Source organism: Copadichromis virginalis, linkage group LG14, assembly GCF_057382275.1.
Source record: "Copadichromis virginalis isolate Kocher_CV1m ecotype Utaka linkage group LG14, C_Virginalis_male_GT1.1, whole genome shotgun sequence".
Taxonomy (NCBI): domain Eukaryota; kingdom Metazoa; phylum Chordata; class Actinopteri; order Cichliformes; family Cichlidae; genus Copadichromis; species Copadichromis virginalis.
In genome coordinates, this window is record NC_140631.1 from 35,405,204 (window position 1) to 35,420,921 (window position 15,718).

The window sequence follows — 15,718 nt, forward strand, 5'->3', positions numbered from 1 at the left end:
CAGCTTATCTGGCACAAACAACCATGCCGCGTTCAAAGTCACTTTAAATCATATTTCTTCCCTATTCTCATGCTCAGCTTGATCTTCAGCATGTGCCTTGTCCATGTCTAACAACACTGAGTTGCTAACAAGTGTACATAAGAATGCGTATGTCGGCCTCTGGTGGTAATCCGGAAGAGGTTACAGTAATTCCTAAACCTGTTTCAGCAGTGGAATAAAACTTATCTTCAATGTGTAAATATCTCGTTTATTTGTATCGACCGTTTTTGAAGTCGTTGTTCAATTCAAATCACAATAATAGAAACAACAACAACAAAAAAACAGCTTTCTGAAAGGTCATAAGTTCACATGATCCGAACCACTGATAAACTGAACCACTCCTGCAAGGACAGAGTAAATATATGGGTCATCAAGAGATAAACCAAACAATAAACGTTATGTGGAGCCATGCTTTGGTTAAGCAAATACTTACGTATCATAAAAAGCACTCGAGCGCATAGCTGCCAACAGATTGAAGAATACTGAAAAAAATCACGTGGGCTGCAAAGAAAAGCATAAACAGCAGTGCTTACGGGTACATCTGCATTATATCTAACTCTGTAACGTAATTCAACAGAGAAGCTGCTTATCAATCACGCATTGGTGTGCCGCTGGCCAGCTGTTATAACGTCATGAGTCCTTCCAATGTTTCCTCCCAAGTTTCGAAGTCGCGCCGCCTCTCCGCTCCACCGAAACTTCAAGACTCACCTGTCAGACTTGAGAAGGACACGCAGGGAAGGAAGATTTCGTGGCTCGTCTGAAGAAAAGCTTTCCCAGAAGCTGTCTTGAGTAACGATGTGAAGTCACTGACTGGTGTTATTCAGGAACTGTTAATATACTTTGAGAATCTCAGCTGGGACGTTAATGTCACCGCGGTCAGCTTGTATTTATTACCATTAAAAGTTGAGGCGCATAGGCACTTCCGGGTTGGAAAGAATCTTGCCCAGGATCACCATGGTTGATATTCAGATGGAAATGTTGAAATCCCAAGCTGAATTCGATGGAGCACCGGTTTCACGTGCTCATGGGGTGAGTAAATGGTATAAATATGTGAAATTCTGTTTAATGGCATTCTTATTTTGAATAATAGCGTTATTGGTCATGATATTTTATGAAATACTGTCTGTATGTTTAATCACCTTGTAATAAGTCCTCCAGCCCTCTCTGTGCGAATAGAAAGTAAAACAAAATGCTCCTTCTTTCCTGTATACTCTACTCTGTAATACTACTAAAATTATACTAACGTCTTATGTAGACGGACGAGTTAATTATGTATTTTCATACTGTGTGTATGAAGAGCAGGAATGCATTAACAGCATGAAATGAAGGAGCCCACATGCTCCTCCTGTGTGCTTGAGGGTGTAACATGGCTTAGGATTCCAGTCATAATACAGACTCAATTCTTGAGCAACTTTGTTTTCACTCATTGATGTGAAAGTTTAGTTTAAAGGATCAAAAACCAGTTTTTGAAATCCAATGAAAAGTAGCTTCAAAACAAAAGTAATTCTATTCAAGTGCTTTTAAATGTGAGGAAAATATGACCCAAACTCACAGCTCAACACAGTATTGAGTCATCACTTCACTTCTTTATATTGTGCTTCCAAGGAACTGGATTTTCTTGTATTTCTTAACTGTCTCGAGCAGTACTTCTCCACATTTTCTGAAGGTCTTTCAAAGTATTCTTTGGACATTGGCTGCTTTTCCACTCATTTTCAATCCAGTCCTTCTGCCTAACTAATTTAAGAGATTTTTGGGGGGTTAACACTGACCTATGAATCATTCAAGCATAGAAAAGGCAACTAACTCAAGGGATGAACCAGTGTTTTCTCTACAGATAACATATTTAAAGACAACAACAATTTTAAACTGCATCTTGTGCTTCTAGCAGCCTGTCACTAAAACACACTCTATGAAAAATGCCAACAATAACACAGTTTAACAGGCATGAAATAGTACAAGGTGATTCTGAAAGAGCTGTTAACTGAAAACATGGAATATCTCAGCATGATGTGCAGGGTGTCCTTATTAAATTGAGGAAACTGGGAAAGTGGAGGACAATCAAGAAACAGCAGGCATAAAAACTACCTACAGCAGATTATTATTATCTTAAAGTCACGTCCTTAAGAAATGAATACAGAAAAGTCCAATTTTGATCCACCATGCAATACTATCTGGAAACTGTCTTGCAGTGGCTTCATTTTTCAGCGTGACCGTTATCCCAAACACTCTGGTACCTGGATAGAAAACACACACACAATGGAATACTGTCAGTCATGGACTGGCCTCCCTGGAGTATGGACCTCACCATTATTAAAGCAGGGTAGGATTAAACAAAGGCAGCCAACATCCAAAGAATAGTCCTGAACATCCTTCAAGAAGCCTGGAGATCTATTCCTTTAAAGAAATGGGAAGAAAGCATCCTAAGAGAGTTGTGACAAAGATTTAAGGTGGCCATAGCAAATATTGATTTTCAAGCTTTTACAAATTTGTAAAAACTCTGTTCTTCCCTTATGTACTCCATGTTCTTTCTATTCTTACTCATGTTTCAATAAATCACTGCACCTTTGTCCCATTTTCCTTGTAAAATTAAAAAAAGAGGGAGCTGGCTCAAGAATTGTGGTATCTTTTATAAATATCCCCAAATTTTTCACCCTCTAGGGGACATGTGTTACATATGGTGATGCCAACACGAATTCCAGTCCAACCGAAGCAGAGAGTCTCCTGCAACCCGTAAGCAGTTTTCACTAAAGTTGTGCTCTATTTATTTTAAACTATTATTTTATTCTCTATTACAGAATGAGAACTACATATTTTTGAGTATGACCTTTCTATTTTTTGAGCAGAAGACAAAAGCAACCGTAGAAGGAAAAGAAACCTCTCACTTTCCCTTCTTGACTTCTATATTTAGTGAAGGAAGTGAGCAAAGTGATGATGCCATCTTTTTTTGTGTCCTGCTAGAGAAATGGTACTAATGGAGTGCAGACATCTTCATGTGATGTAGAGTCTCAAAAATCTGGAAAGGTATGAAAGGGGCTTTTTTTTTCTTGGGTATTACCTCTTGTGGTTTGGAATAAAGAGGCATTATTTTTTGGTATTTGTCCCAGTTTTTTATGTTTTCATCTTAATTTAATTAAAATGAATTTTGATCTTTTGTTTTTTTATGTGAATGACTGAAAAAATGAATATGTGTATTCTGAATTGGTGCATGTTGGGAAAAGGTTTGAGTGCCTGTATATTAACTGACTAGAAATCTAAGTTAATGACAAACCTGCTGCCTTGTAAAGTGTATTCCATTTCATTATTTATATTATGTTCTAGGACTGCACTAAGCGTGGGATAAAGAAAGAGCTGAATGAGAAAGTCTTCTGGGAAATTAGATTATGGATGGTCATAATATTCATCCTCATTGTCATCATTGCAGTGATTTTTACTTCACTGGCTATATGTGCAGGTAAGGTTATGTTTTTTTTACTTGTTAGTGCTACGTTGTGGCGCATTCATTAAGATGGAAATGAATGAAATTTAAAAAAATATAATTTATGTTATGTGAAAGCATGAATATTGCAGGGAGCTACAATGCAGCATTTTTAACTATTCGAATTTTTCACTCACTGATTTCTCTTTGGGCAGCGATCCATCAGGATGAGGATGACATATTTGACCCTTCATCGTTTGCAGTCATTCAGAATTTCCGTGGGAGCTTCCAGATGCCAAACCAGGTCTTCACAGACGAACTCGCCACCAATTCCTCCAATAAAAGCCAAACACTGGCTACAGAACTAGGAACAAAGGTTGGACCACTTATAACTTATATTTTATAAACGATGTACTTGATCTGTTCGTGTTAGCTGGTTGTATTTAGAACTTGCTACATACTCTGTATGGACAAAATCACTGGGCCATCTACAGATGACACCTGCTCGGCTATGGAAACCCATACTGTGATGATCCTGGAGTGCAGTTTTTGATTTAATGTTAAGGTCAAGGAAGGTTTTGGAACTTTGCATTTAGTCAGAAGAACATCGGCGCCTCAGCAGTCGGTGACCCTACTCTGCAACGTTACCACCGGTATCTGTGGTCTACCCCTCTGTGGCTGAGTTGCGGTTCCTAAAAACTGTTTTAAGAAGTAAATTATGGATGGTCACTCTAAGTGGTATTAACGTAGTTAATACCACTTAGAGTTAAATGTGGAAATTAAACTTTAAGAGTTAAGGGAGGGGAATAAATTTCACAAACTGGCTTGTTGCAACTGCATCCTATTACAGCACTACGCTTTTTAGAACAACTCATTGTTTTACAAATATCTGTAAAGGCAGACTCTCAAGTGCTGGATTTTTCTGCACTTGTGGCAATGAGACTGAAAACACCTAAATTCAAAGATTAGGAGATCTGGCCCAATTCGTTTGTCCTTATAGTGAATGTACAAAATATCTTTTACAGTGGCTATATTAGATTTACAGGCAAACAGTGTAGCATTGGCTTTTGCAACCATGGTGCTTAGCTGGTGTATACACGGCGCAGTCCACGTGCCCTTGTTATATAAGGCAATTCAAGGATAGTTAATAGCTACGTTGTAAAAGAGGGTAATGTCATAGAAGATGTGCCGATGTCTGCACACTGATAGTAGCAAAATGAGCCAAAGTTTCATGGTATTCAGCTCAGTAGTTTTCTGTGCAATCCACCTGCAATGCACCAAAGAAACGAAACAGATGAATGACAACATTCCAGTTCAGGTTACAGCATGTTTTTAAGATAAACACAGTGATTGTTATTGTTTCATTCACTATGAATAGTGGAGTAACGATCCCCCCCCCCCACGGGCGCACACACACACACACAAAAAAAGAAAGAGCAGTATTGTCCTGCAGGTTTTAGATCTCACCTTGGGTCAACACACCTGAATCACATGATTAGTTCGTTACCAGGCCTCTGGAGAACTTCAGGACATGTTCAGGAGGTAATTTAGCCATTTAAATCAGCTGTGTTGGTTCAAGGACACATCTAAAACCTGCAGGGACACCGGCCCTCGAGTTGGAGTTGCCCACCCCTGGTTTACACAAACCCCCAAAAACCTGTGTGTGCGCTTTATGCTTTCATCTTCTTCTGAAATTTTAATGTAAAAGCAATTAGCATTAAAATTGAGCTGAGAGAAAGGTAGGTAGGGGAGTGCCAGGCAAAACAATTTCCTGCTAATGCTTTCTCTTGCATGCTTTGTTCTGCCCCACCCAGCTCTCTGACCTCTTCAAAACCTCATATGCACTGGGGCGATACTTCATCAACGCAGAGATACGCGCTTTCAGGTAAATACGCGTCACACTCAGAATTTATGAACTGTGTATTTCGGTGAAACCACTGAATTTTGTGCGTTAAACTTCAGAAATGTTTAATCCTCCCCCGCAGGAACGGTTCAGTCATTGCTGACTACAAGCTGACATTTCACATGCCTGAAGAGGAGAAGGATCAGCTGAGGAATTTTACTCTGAGCAGGGAGATGGTGTACAACGTGTTCAGACAGTTTCTTTATGACCAGGAATCTGAATCGGACCCAATGTTCATTGACCCAGCTTCCCTAAAAATGGTTTTAGGAAACTGAGGACAAGAAGTTTACAGCGAGACCAGAAAACCAGTTCTTGGTTTCTTTTTAGTTTTTATGAGCCACTAAACATCCGTGATGTCACGTCGATGTCATTGTTTTCTCATGAGTCTGCATATGAGACGTCTTTACCACAGGAGGCTACATGACCATTGTTGCGCCACCCCGCAAGTAATGGTAGTCATGTGTGTGTTTGTGTGTGGGATATTTTTTTAAGGTTAAAATATAACCTATAGTCAAACTCACAAAAAATGGAAAACAAACACAAAAAACATATTTTTATTGAAAGAAATACATTGAGATATTGTACTTAAGATTTCACTGTGTTTTACTGTTCATAGTTTACTGCATTTACATGTCAGTTCTTTAAGTTCCTCGACTCTCACTGTGATATTTGTACATAAGAAAACTGGTGTATATTTGTAATGGAAGTATTGAATTTATCTGTGCTGTTATTTTTGGGCTTTGCGACTTCATTTGCAAAGCCCTAAAACACAATTCAATCAACAGTTTAATAGGAAATGAACAGGAAAATGAGTCATTTGCTTATTATTACATAAAGGCTGCGCATCCCTTATAAACTGTGCACTCTATACACAAATTGTTTTGTGTACTATAGCACGAGAACAGTTTTATTGGGCAAGCAAATAGTTGGGACCCTGTTTTCCCCTTCACTGTTTGTTTTGGTAGTTGAACACTAGGGGGAGCATTTTCCACCGGACAGTTGAGGGATTTTGTCTCTCTCTTGATTCCTTTCTCTGGCTCAGTTTGCAGAGAACGGGAATTCACATTGTAAATACTACAGAGCAGGGAGCAGGTTATTGCAACGGTTTTGGCAACAGTTTATGTTGTATGTTTTTAATTTATTTTTTGGCTACTGTGTCAGTGATTATGTCTGTATGTCTAAGATGACAGCTGTAATAAATGTTTGTATTTCCAAGGATAGTTGCTCCACACCAGACATTCAGTTCTCTTCACTTTAACTTGTTGAATTTCCAAGAATGTGTTTCCCAAATAAAGATATTACAGTCATTCCTTTAAAAGGCTAACCCCTTTTTACAACTGATGCAATAATGCAAATACTTATATGTGATTTAACAACTGTGGTGTTGCTTCCATGGAACTTACATTGCATCATTTACACAGCTGCACATTTCACTAAAACAAATTTTACGTCAGCAATTTTCTCAAACGACAAAAGAGACTTCCCGAGAAAAGGAAGTATTATGTATTACACGAATTACTAATAACACTATATGGAAAGAAATGCTGAGTTTTATTTCTTGTTCTTCTTTTTCCTAGCGGGGAAATACAGTTTTACATGTTCACAAACAGCCATCCTGCATGACAGTCACATGGTGGTCAAAAGGTTAAGTTTAAACAGCAGCGCATCTGTGGGATCCAAAACCTTTCAACAGCTGGACATAAAACCACACCGCCCTGTTTGCTCTTTGAAATTCCCAAATATTGCAGATATTGGCACATTTTTGTTGAGACGGAATTTATTGATCCAGACTGGACAACTTTGCTCTGTGCTGTATTTAGAGTCGCGGAGGGGATTTTTTTTCTCTAAGTAAACATTTTACTAAATATGCTGGCAGCAGTGATAGCTCATGGGCACCATTCTGGCTGTCTATGTCTAACAGGTAGCAACTGCATGTCTTGCTTGTAGTAAAGGAGCTTTTTCTTCTGAATGCTATTTTAAGAATCAGTAATCATCCAAAGCCAGATTTACTCTAACAGGCACGCTGAGCTTTGATAGCCTTGTTTTGTTTTTTACTTCATGGTAGATCAGAGACCAGTCACAGAGTTCAGTGACAGGTCAACAGTGCTCGAAGAACGCGTATAATGTGTGTGCAACATTTTTCTGTATTCTTAAAAACTCAGATCATGCTGAGATTAAATTCACATGGAAAATGCATCATTATTAAACTTATGCTTGAAGAAGTCTAGCTGACTGATGATTAAAAATATCAGTCTTGGCAAAGGCAGCTCCTTTTTGCTCGCCATTGTTAGAAATGCAAGCACAATTAGCCTATAAGCGTCAAACACTGGGGTGGCAGAAAGCCATAGAAATGACAAGATTTGATTATTCACGACTTGTAGGAGAAAATCCCAAAATCAAAACGTACATTCATATGCATACATATTTGGCATAAATAATACCAAACTTTGGGACGGGACAGGCTTGACTGACAGACACCTAAATAGAGAGAGTTACAGTAATCAAGACGTGAGGAAATAAAGGCGTGGATAAGGTTTCCAGATCTTTAGATGACAAGATAGATAACATATATTTTTATTATAGGCTTTTAGTAACACAGTACCTAAAGATACAATTTCAAATAATTTTTTGCTAAATTTTCTGATATATGTAGACACAACATGGGTTCATCCCTAGTATTTGGTGCTTTATTTAATACTTGAATTATTCATAGATGGCCGTCAAATGGCTTAACGAACCAAAAACAAACCCATTCTCCGAAAGTTATGCTCTATGCTTTTTCTGAAAGTGACCCCTGCAGGAAGTTCCTTTGTGCCAATGGAAACTAGTTCAATCAAAGAGCACACGCTTTGCCCTGACGTTTTAGCGAGATTCTCTGCTTATCCTATTAAAGGGTTATGTCTCCTTTTAGTTGCCTCAAGACACATAAAGCTTAAGGAGGTTGTTGTTACTCAGAGCTCAGAGTAGGTGCTACACTTTCCTCTGTGGATTCACTTTTATCAGCAGCTCTCTACGGGTTTTTGGACAAAAGTCCCAATCATCTGGAGTGAAAATGGGTGCCCACGGCTCCAACCTGGATGATATCCTGGAGGAGGACATGCACCACTGGTACACAAAGTTCATGAGGGAATCTCCTTCGGGGCTCATCACGCTCTTTGAGCTGAAGACAATGCTCGAAATGAACGGTATGACAGAGGAGGCCAGCAGTTATGTGGACCAGGTCTTCGTCACCTTTGACATGGATGGGGTATGAAAACATTTAATATTGGAGGATATGAACTGGGTGGAAGAAACACATGAAGAATACCAGGAAACTTGAAGTATAGAGTAATGCAGATCAGGGGGGACCAGTTTTGCAAATAGTTCAATGGTGTCTTTATCAGTATGTAATACTGTAGAATGCATCAATTATTATGAAGATCTCAGATTTTCTTTTCTACAAGAGTTCAAAAGAAAATACATTTTATGCTCTGAATCATTTAGTTTGTTCCAACTTAAAGGATAAAAAGTTATAAGTATTAAATTTAGTGTCTCTAAATATCTGATATAGCTTAGTTTGAAATTAGCTGCACTTGTAGCCCTTGTTTGCAAAGATAAAAAACTTAATTATTTAATTCAGAATTTGGTAATTATTCTTTGAAGTAAACAAGTTTTGCTTTTTCAGTAAATGATCTGAGATTTACACTCCTTTCCCTTTTTTATTTTACAGGATGGCTACATAGACTTTGTTGAATATATTGCAGGCATTAGTTTATTATTGAAAGGAGAAATAAATCAGAAGCTAAAGTGGTACTTCAAGCTCTTTGATCAGGATGGAAATGGAAAAATTGACAAGGATGAACTGGAAACTATATTTAAGGTAGAGTATGCCTTCTCTGAAATCTTCCTAATCAGATTTCTGCATCCAAAGTAGTGAGCTTCTCAGAATTCTCTGAATGGTGCCTTGAAGATTAACTCTGGAAGCGCACATAAGTAGCCACAGCACCTAAATCCAACGGCTTCCTAATTCACCTCTGTTTTCAATTTGGCTGATTCTTAACTCCTGACTAAAGCCATACAATGATCACCTTGTTTACATGACTCTCTTTTAGGCCATTCAAGACATCACCAGAAGCTACAACATCCCTCCAGAAGAGATTGTGCATCTTATATATGAGAAGATTGATGTCAACAGAGAAGGTAACAAACGCATGATTGTGTATAAAGGGTATCAAGAATGAAACCAGTGATAAAAGGCTTTTGTCACCGTGACCAGAGTGAAATGAATACAAAGCATGAGTAAACATTCTGATAGTTGTGAAATGTTCTGCTTTGTGATTTATTTCCATAAAATCACAGCTTTAAATGCACAGAGTGCCACTTCTCTCTCTCTCAGGTGAGCTGACGCTGGAAGAGTTCATCAGTGGAGCAAGGGAGCACCCTGACATCATGGATATGCTCACTAAGATGATGGATCTAACTCATGTCTTGGAAATTATTGTCAAGGGTCAACGGAGGAAAGCTCTGAACTGAGTCAGTAAACAACAAGCCGAAGAACTGACATCACCCAGACTTTAAAGACTGTATGGACTTGACGATGCACAGAGTCCCACCTCAGACTGCAAAAACCCAAACTGACAGAGCAGGAGCACACAAATATCTCTCTGCATATCACCAGATAACATGCAGAATGAAGCAACAGAATGAAGCAGATAACTTCCTCAACTCTGTTAACCTGTATGTGCCCTCAGAGTCATTGTACAGTTTACTTTTTAATTTTTTTAAAAACACTTTACCAATTGTGGCGAGGCTTGGTGAAAAAAAGAAGAAGTAAAACTGCTTTTAGGGTCTCATCATGGGCCCAGCAGAGTGTGCAAAGTAAGGTTAAAAGAATCACTTTTATTTAATTTATAAGGAGCTAATTTCTGACTAATGATTCTAAAGACTCCTAAAACAAATGGTCAGTTTCTGAATAGTTACAGCATAAACAGAGTATTGGGGTATTTACAGTCTAGTCTACAACACTCGCAGGGACTGTTGGTAGTTTTGTGTTGACGAGTTTGTAAAATCTGAAAGAAAAGTCCATTATTGGTTAAAAACACTAATGGACACTAAAATATTTGTGATTATGTACAAAAAATACGAAGTTTTAAAATATCTTCCAATTAAGGTTGCCTTAAAATCAGTACATTTGTTTATTTTTTTAATAACCCCCTACACTAGCAAAGGATTCTTTGGTTTTTACCAAAGATCCAGGCATAGACATGACAGATTCCATTTTGCAAAACCTGCAATAATTTCCTTTAATCAATGAAGTAACTTTAAGAGTAACATGCAAAGTTTACCACATTGTTGTTGCGTCAACCAGCTTCAAATAGAGAATTAGGAAAATAGATAAAAATAAGATATATAGATTAGAAAAGCTAAAAACTGAGGAAACAAACAAGCACAGTTATTTAATAAGATGCAGCATTTAGAGGTATTGTTTCATTTTTACTGCTTGACAACTGAACCAGCTCAAGGATGCCACCTTGTGAGAAAAAGATGAAGAACTAGTGCATGTTAGTGTGGTGAGACTGATGGTGTAATTCAGCAATGCCAGCTGTTGTATCACTCACATTTCAAAATAAAATGAAAAGAAAGCCAAATGCTGATTATTTGAATATCCTGATTATTATTTATTAAAAAGAGTATTCTTTTTTTTTTTTTAATCCCACCTGATAACCTAAAGTTATAGTATGCTTTCAACATTGATTTATCTTTGTGAGAGAACCAAAACACATGTTCAGGCACCACACTCAATTCTGCCAACTGGCTGCAAAGCTTTCAGTTCCACTTGAGCAGGAAAAACCCAGAATCTGTGGAATATATTTAGCAATCATGCAGTTTCTAAGGGGAACCAGGCCCTAACAGAACCATTTATTCTTGCATTCCTTCATTTTAAATCAACAGAAAGCTAGATTTTGTTTTTAAGATGTATTAGTCTTTGTGTTTCACAGAAACTATTGGGAAAGAAACAGAAAAGTAATGGTTTAAAGCCTCTAAAACAGCCTTCAGAACCATACCAGAATAATCCAGGGTTCTTTATTTTGGGCCTATTGTACCTTCATAAACTCATTTTGTACTTGGAAATCAAAGCATGACATTCCTTTATACTTTCAACATTAATCATTAACCACACAGAGCATTAGCAGGTTCATTTCAGTACACACTGCCCCCACTATTTTGAACTGGGTGGTGTAAATCAAATAAAGATAAGGGTTTGACTCCACATAACTCTCGGCCTCTTTCTAAATGTATCGGATGATGCAGTTACACAACTGCACTGTTCAACCCACCTTGGTTCATCATATAAACTCGCATCTCACAGCGCTGCAGTGCACACTGCTTCCACTTGTTTGCCACGACAGCAAGCAAACAACTGACCACATCCAGCGGGAACCATGCAGTCTGCCGACGCCAAATTCAAGAGAAACAGCCTGTTCCTGGCTCTGAGACGATACAGCTCAGCCGTCAGTGAAATGGAGCAGACCATTCTTCTGCCAAGCCTGCTGAGAGACATGCCCTCAGACGAGGTGTGGGACTGTGAAGCTGCAGAAGAGACCTGCAAAGACCTGTTCAGCAACTACTTGATGCTCAAAGCCATACGGACCACAGTGGAGAGTGGCCTAATTCGCCTGGACGATCACAAGGCCAAAAACAACATAGCACTAAACAAGACCCTGGAGCCTCTCTTGGACACAGATCCTGAAGCCCTCTTCCACTTCCACGTGAGAGGACTGTTTTCTGTGATGAGTGACCTCACCAAGAAGACGCAGACTCTCACTGAGAAATACATGGACATTATTGGGATAGCAAATTAGTCACAAAACCTAAGATATGTGGACATCTGTTTTTAAGAGAGTCATCTAAGACACCCAACCATTGCAAATGTCTGAAATGTTTACATTCAGTGACCCCAGACAAACCTAATGAATAAGGAATAAATATACATTGTCAAAATTAATCAATTGTGTCTCTTAATTTGCTTTTGTAATGATCTCTTTTTAAATTTCGTGATAAATATTTTTGGTCATATCGCCCTGCTCTAATCCCTTTTATATAAACAAACACCACAAGAAAGATGACCTGTTAAAGAATATCAGAGTTTCCTACGTTTGTAAAGAATTCAACTTTTTGTTTTCACTTATAAAGTCAGTCACAAAATTGAGTTTGTGGGTTGAGTTTATTCTTTTTATTTACATATCTATATTTCAAACAATATATGACAGAATGCTCTCACAAAAAGGCTGCTCAACACAGGCGGCAACTGTGAATGTTTCCTCTCTCCTCAGCCACTGATGCTTAGCGCACAGGATGGAAAGGCTCAACAATCTCAGCAAAGGTCTTTTGCTCTGGTAAGATAAAAGAAACCAAAAGCAACAATTTGATTACAAACATACATGACCCAACGTTTCATAAGATTTAATCGGAGTAAATGTCCTACAGCACTGCACAGTCTAATTTCTTCCCCCGTGGCATTTCTCAATCAAAACAATAACATCAAGCCTAGTTTGATGGCACCGGAAAGTAGTGTGGGATCATGGGAGCTGTAACTATCAGCATCAATGCTACTGAAAATCTGATGTGACTCAGAAAGAAGCCATTTTCACAGGCGAGGTAATCTTTACTTTTTGTTACATTTATTTAATTTGCAATAAATTTGCATCACCCCGTAACATTACTGTATGGATAAGCTTGGTGGCCATCAAATATAAAGTTGATTTTCCACTGACAGGTGACTGAAATATTAGAAATAAGATTATGGATTTCTCAAGCTTTGAACATTTTGAACACATTTCAATTATGTAGATACACATTCTAAAAGGTACAGCATTATTTTTCTTGCTTTCAGGCAATCTGGGATTTGAATTTGTAACAGGGTACATATTACATACTTAAACGCTAAAGAAACTATTTCACAACTACACTGCACAGGATTTAACATCATCCAAAGACAACAAACAAACAAAAAATAATCCGATGTGGTGTGTGCATAAACATAATTCCCACCTGTGTGGTGCTGAGCCTGTTCTGTGTTGGTGTTTTTTGAAAACAAGGGCATGTATGAAAATAGATTATTATGTATAATTTAATTTGAAAGAAAATCATGAAAGCTACATCAGCTGAAGAACGGTGAATGGTGGCCCACTCACAAAGCACAAATTCTGCATTGGCTGTGGCTGTACTACTAATCGGGAGGTTGGTGGTTTGATCCCTGATTCTTCGGCTCTGAATGTCAAAGTATCCTTGGGCGAGAAACTTGCCTTCTGATGCATCCACTTAAGTGTGTGTGAATGTTAGTTTAAAAGCTCTTTTTTCAATGAAAAAAAAGGGTTTCATATAATAAAGAATAGGTAGTGTTGGGCTCTTGTGTCTTCGGTTAGAGCAAAGACATAAAAATGAACTTACCCTTTGGTACAAATTTTTCCGGGTGGAGTTTGATATACTCATTCATGTCTCGATCGAGTCTAGCATAAGTATAATTTTCATATTTGGTAACATGGTAGCCAATGAACCAGCCAATGGTTGCCAGCAGAAACTGTCGATGAACACCTTAAAGAGAAAACATGGAAAACGATGCAACATTTATTGATCAGATATAACTAGCATACAGCAAACTAAAGTAGATATATTTGCAAGATACTTCAAAGCACAATAATAAAATCTTACTGTGGTTATGAGAAACCAAAAGCTTGCACATTATAAGGTTTTCTCTTAAAAAAATAGGATTGCAAAAAATGCAAACAAAAGCAAATTGAATTAATAGGTGGAGGCTTACACTTTAGCTTACTGCACCTAGCTTTTTGACAGCGCATTTTATATCAACACTTCATAGCTAGATATTACCAAAACAAAGACGACAGGAAACACAAAACAAAACCCAATGTGGCACAACCAATGTTAATACTACTTTCTTTTTCAGATAGGGAGAAACAATAACGACAAAATTTAACGCTAGACTTCTTTAAAAAAAAAATTAACAAACGAACATTTAGTTTTCAGTTTTGTTTATTTTGTTTAGTTAGATTTCAGAATCAGAATACTTTATTAATCCCCAAGGAAATTATGCATGTATTTTTGTTCAATTTAAAACTTTATTTTAATCATCCTCTGTGTCATGTGCTGGATAATGAAAGATCTTGTTTTTATGGTGTCCAAATTTCTTAACTGTTTTTGATATTTATCGCTATTTTAATGCTAAAGGAAACGTAAATACGCTGCGACCACTGTGGACAGCTCACAACCAGTTACTAATCTGAGAGAACATTTATTTACTAAATACTCGGATTTCTTTTTTAAAATTAAGTGTTTCATATGCTTGAAAGGAAAGCGTCCGTTCGTGCACCAGTCTGAAAGACAGGTAAAATGCTAACCTGATTTCACTGGCGGCTTGTGGTTGATTGCGTTGTGCAGCACGGCGGAGACCCAGCCTACACCCGCCAGCCACAGTGAATTCCTGTTCACGAGCCCCGGAGGAGGCAGAGACTTCCCCTCTTCTGGAATAAAGCCCATGGCGAGAAATGTGCCCCTTAGTTCAGACCTTATTTAATAATTTCCGAGATACCTACTACTACTATTCATCGGCTATCACCTCTCGTAGGAAGTCAAGGGCACGGCGTGCAACCGAACTACTGGTCCGGGCGCAACCAACGACTAGCGCTTGAGTTCCGCATTATTTGTTTCCTAGCAACAAAAGCCCATGAGTCACAGTAGGCCAAAGTCTTTGTAAATAAAATGTGCCACATAGTTAATATTACAGTTCAGTCCGCTTCAAAATATTTACTACATTAATGTGTACGTTAGCATCATATATAGAAATATCATAAAATACATCTTAATGGGAAAATAGATTAATGGAATCAGAAAAACAAAAGAGAAAAAATTAAACAATAATAAAAAAACAACATAGTCCGTATTCAGCTTAAGGTAATAACCGAGGAGGACACGTGCTTTTAATATACTAATGTTGTAGAAACTGCAAAACTCTGTAGCTTTGTACTTTCACTCTTTTGTTTATCATTGCTCTGTGTGAGTTTCCCTGTTAGAATTATAATCTATAAAACTGCAGTGTCCACGTAGTATAAATACTAGAAGCTCTGTAGAATGGAACAAAATTGCAGCATGAGAGAGAGAGATCAAAAATATTAATATCTAAAATTCCCTCCGAGTTTCTTTCCCATGAATTCTGCTGCATCCACCCAGAACAACCAGTGGAAAAATAGAAAAATGCTTTCCTTTCCAGCCCACGGATGTCTGCATCCGTTTGAATGTTTGAAGCTTCACTGGGAAAAGACACACTCCATCAAGTACTTTTCTGAATGCAGTGAGTACATGTAACG

General features: G+C 38.0%; 4 protein-coding genes across 4 annotated transcripts; 3 read left to right on the plus strand and 1 right to left on the minus strand.

Moving 5' to 3' along the window:
- The first annotated feature begins 534 nt into the window (after positions 1–534).
- c15h3orf52 (chromosome 15 C3orf52 homolog) lies at positions 535–6,575 on the plus strand. The gene is made up of 7 exons (XM_085430641.1): positions 535–1,068; positions 2,698–2,769; positions 2,998–3,060; positions 3,358–3,490; positions 3,670–3,830; positions 5,269–5,339; positions 5,440–6,575. Exons 1-7 carry the CDS (start codon positions 994–996, stop codon positions 5,630–5,632), a joined length of 768 nt encoding a protein of 255 aa, XP_085286767.1. The 5' UTR covers positions 535–993; the 3' UTR covers positions 5,633–6,575.
- Positions 6,576–8,343: 1,768 nt separating this feature from the next.
- Positions 8,344–10,274, plus strand: guca1c (guanylate cyclase activator 1C). The gene is made up of 4 exons (XM_085478881.1): positions 8,344–8,604; positions 9,067–9,216; positions 9,449–9,536; positions 9,733–10,274. Exons 1-4 carry the CDS (start codon positions 8,410–8,412, stop codon positions 9,867–9,869), a joined length of 570 nt encoding a protein of 189 aa, XP_085335007.1. The 5' UTR covers positions 8,344–8,409; the 3' UTR covers positions 9,870–10,274.
- Positions 10,275–11,665: 1,391 nt separating this feature from the next.
- On the plus strand, positions 11,666–12,342 carry thrsp (thyroid hormone responsive). The gene has a single exon (XM_085430644.1). It carries the CDS (start codon positions 11,780–11,782, stop codon positions 12,197–12,199), a length of 420 nt encoding a protein of 139 aa, XP_085286770.1. The 5' UTR covers positions 11,666–11,779; the 3' UTR covers positions 12,200–12,342.
- A 200-nt stretch (positions 12,343–12,542) lies between these two features.
- ndufc2 (NADH:ubiquinone oxidoreductase subunit C2) lies at positions 12,543–15,036 on the minus strand. Its single transcript, XM_085430645.1, has 3 exons — positions 14,753–15,036; positions 13,788–13,931; positions 12,543–12,730 (listed from the first exon to the last, which is right to left on the minus strand). The coding sequence occupies exons 1-3, from the start codon at positions 14,889–14,891 to the stop codon at positions 12,681–12,683; spliced, it is 333 nt and encodes a 110-aa protein (XP_085286771.1). The 5' UTR covers positions 14,892–15,036; the 3' UTR covers positions 12,543–12,680.
- Between the last annotated feature and the right edge of the window lie 682 nt (positions 15,037–15,718).

What these genes read in the sequence shown, in the direction of transcription:
- c15h3orf52 (XM_085430641.1), top strand. Translation starts at nt 994, where the DNA reads ATGGTTGATATTCAGATGGAAATGTTGAAATCCCAAGCTGAATTCGAT. An exon ending in CGGTTTCACGTGCTCATGGG is followed by an intron (nt 1,069 to 2,697) that starts GTGAGTAAATGG and finishes TTCACCCTCTAG; the next exon opens with GGGACATGTGTTACATATGG. An exon ending in CAGAGAGTCTCCTGCAACCC is followed by an intron (nt 2,770 to 2,997) that starts GTAAGCAGTTTT and finishes GTGTCCTGCTAG; the next exon opens with AGAAATGGTACTAATGGAGT.
- thrsp (XM_085430644.1), top strand. Translation starts at nt 11,780, where the DNA reads ATGCAGTCTGCCGACGCCAAATTCAAGAGAAACAGCCTGTTCCTGGCT.
- guca1c (XM_085478881.1), top strand. Translation starts at nt 8,410, where the DNA reads ATGGGTGCCCACGGCTCCAACCTGGATGATATCCTGGAGGAGGACATG. An exon ending in TCACCTTTGACATGGATGGG is followed by an intron (nt 8,605 to 9,066) that starts GTATGAAAACAT and finishes TTTATTTTACAG; the next exon opens with GATGGCTACATAGACTTTGT. An exon ending in GATTGATGTCAACAGAGAAG is followed by an intron (nt 9,537 to 9,732) that starts GTAACAAACGCA and finishes TCTCTCTCTCAG; the next exon opens with GTGAGCTGACGCTGGAAGAG.
- ndufc2 (XM_085430645.1), bottom strand. Translation starts at nt 14,891, where the DNA reads ATGGGCTTTATTCCAGAAGAGGGGAAGTCTCTGCCTCCTCCGGGGCTC. An exon ending in CAAGCCGCCAGTGAAATCAG is followed by an intron (nt 13,932 to 14,752) that starts GTTAGCATTTTA and finishes TTTCTCTTTAAG; the next exon opens with GTGTTCATCGACAGTTTCTG. An exon ending in GGAAAAATTTGTACCAAAGG is followed by an intron (nt 12,731 to 13,787) that starts GTAAGTTCATTT and finishes TTATCTTACCAG; the next exon opens with AGCAAAAGACCTTTGCTGAG.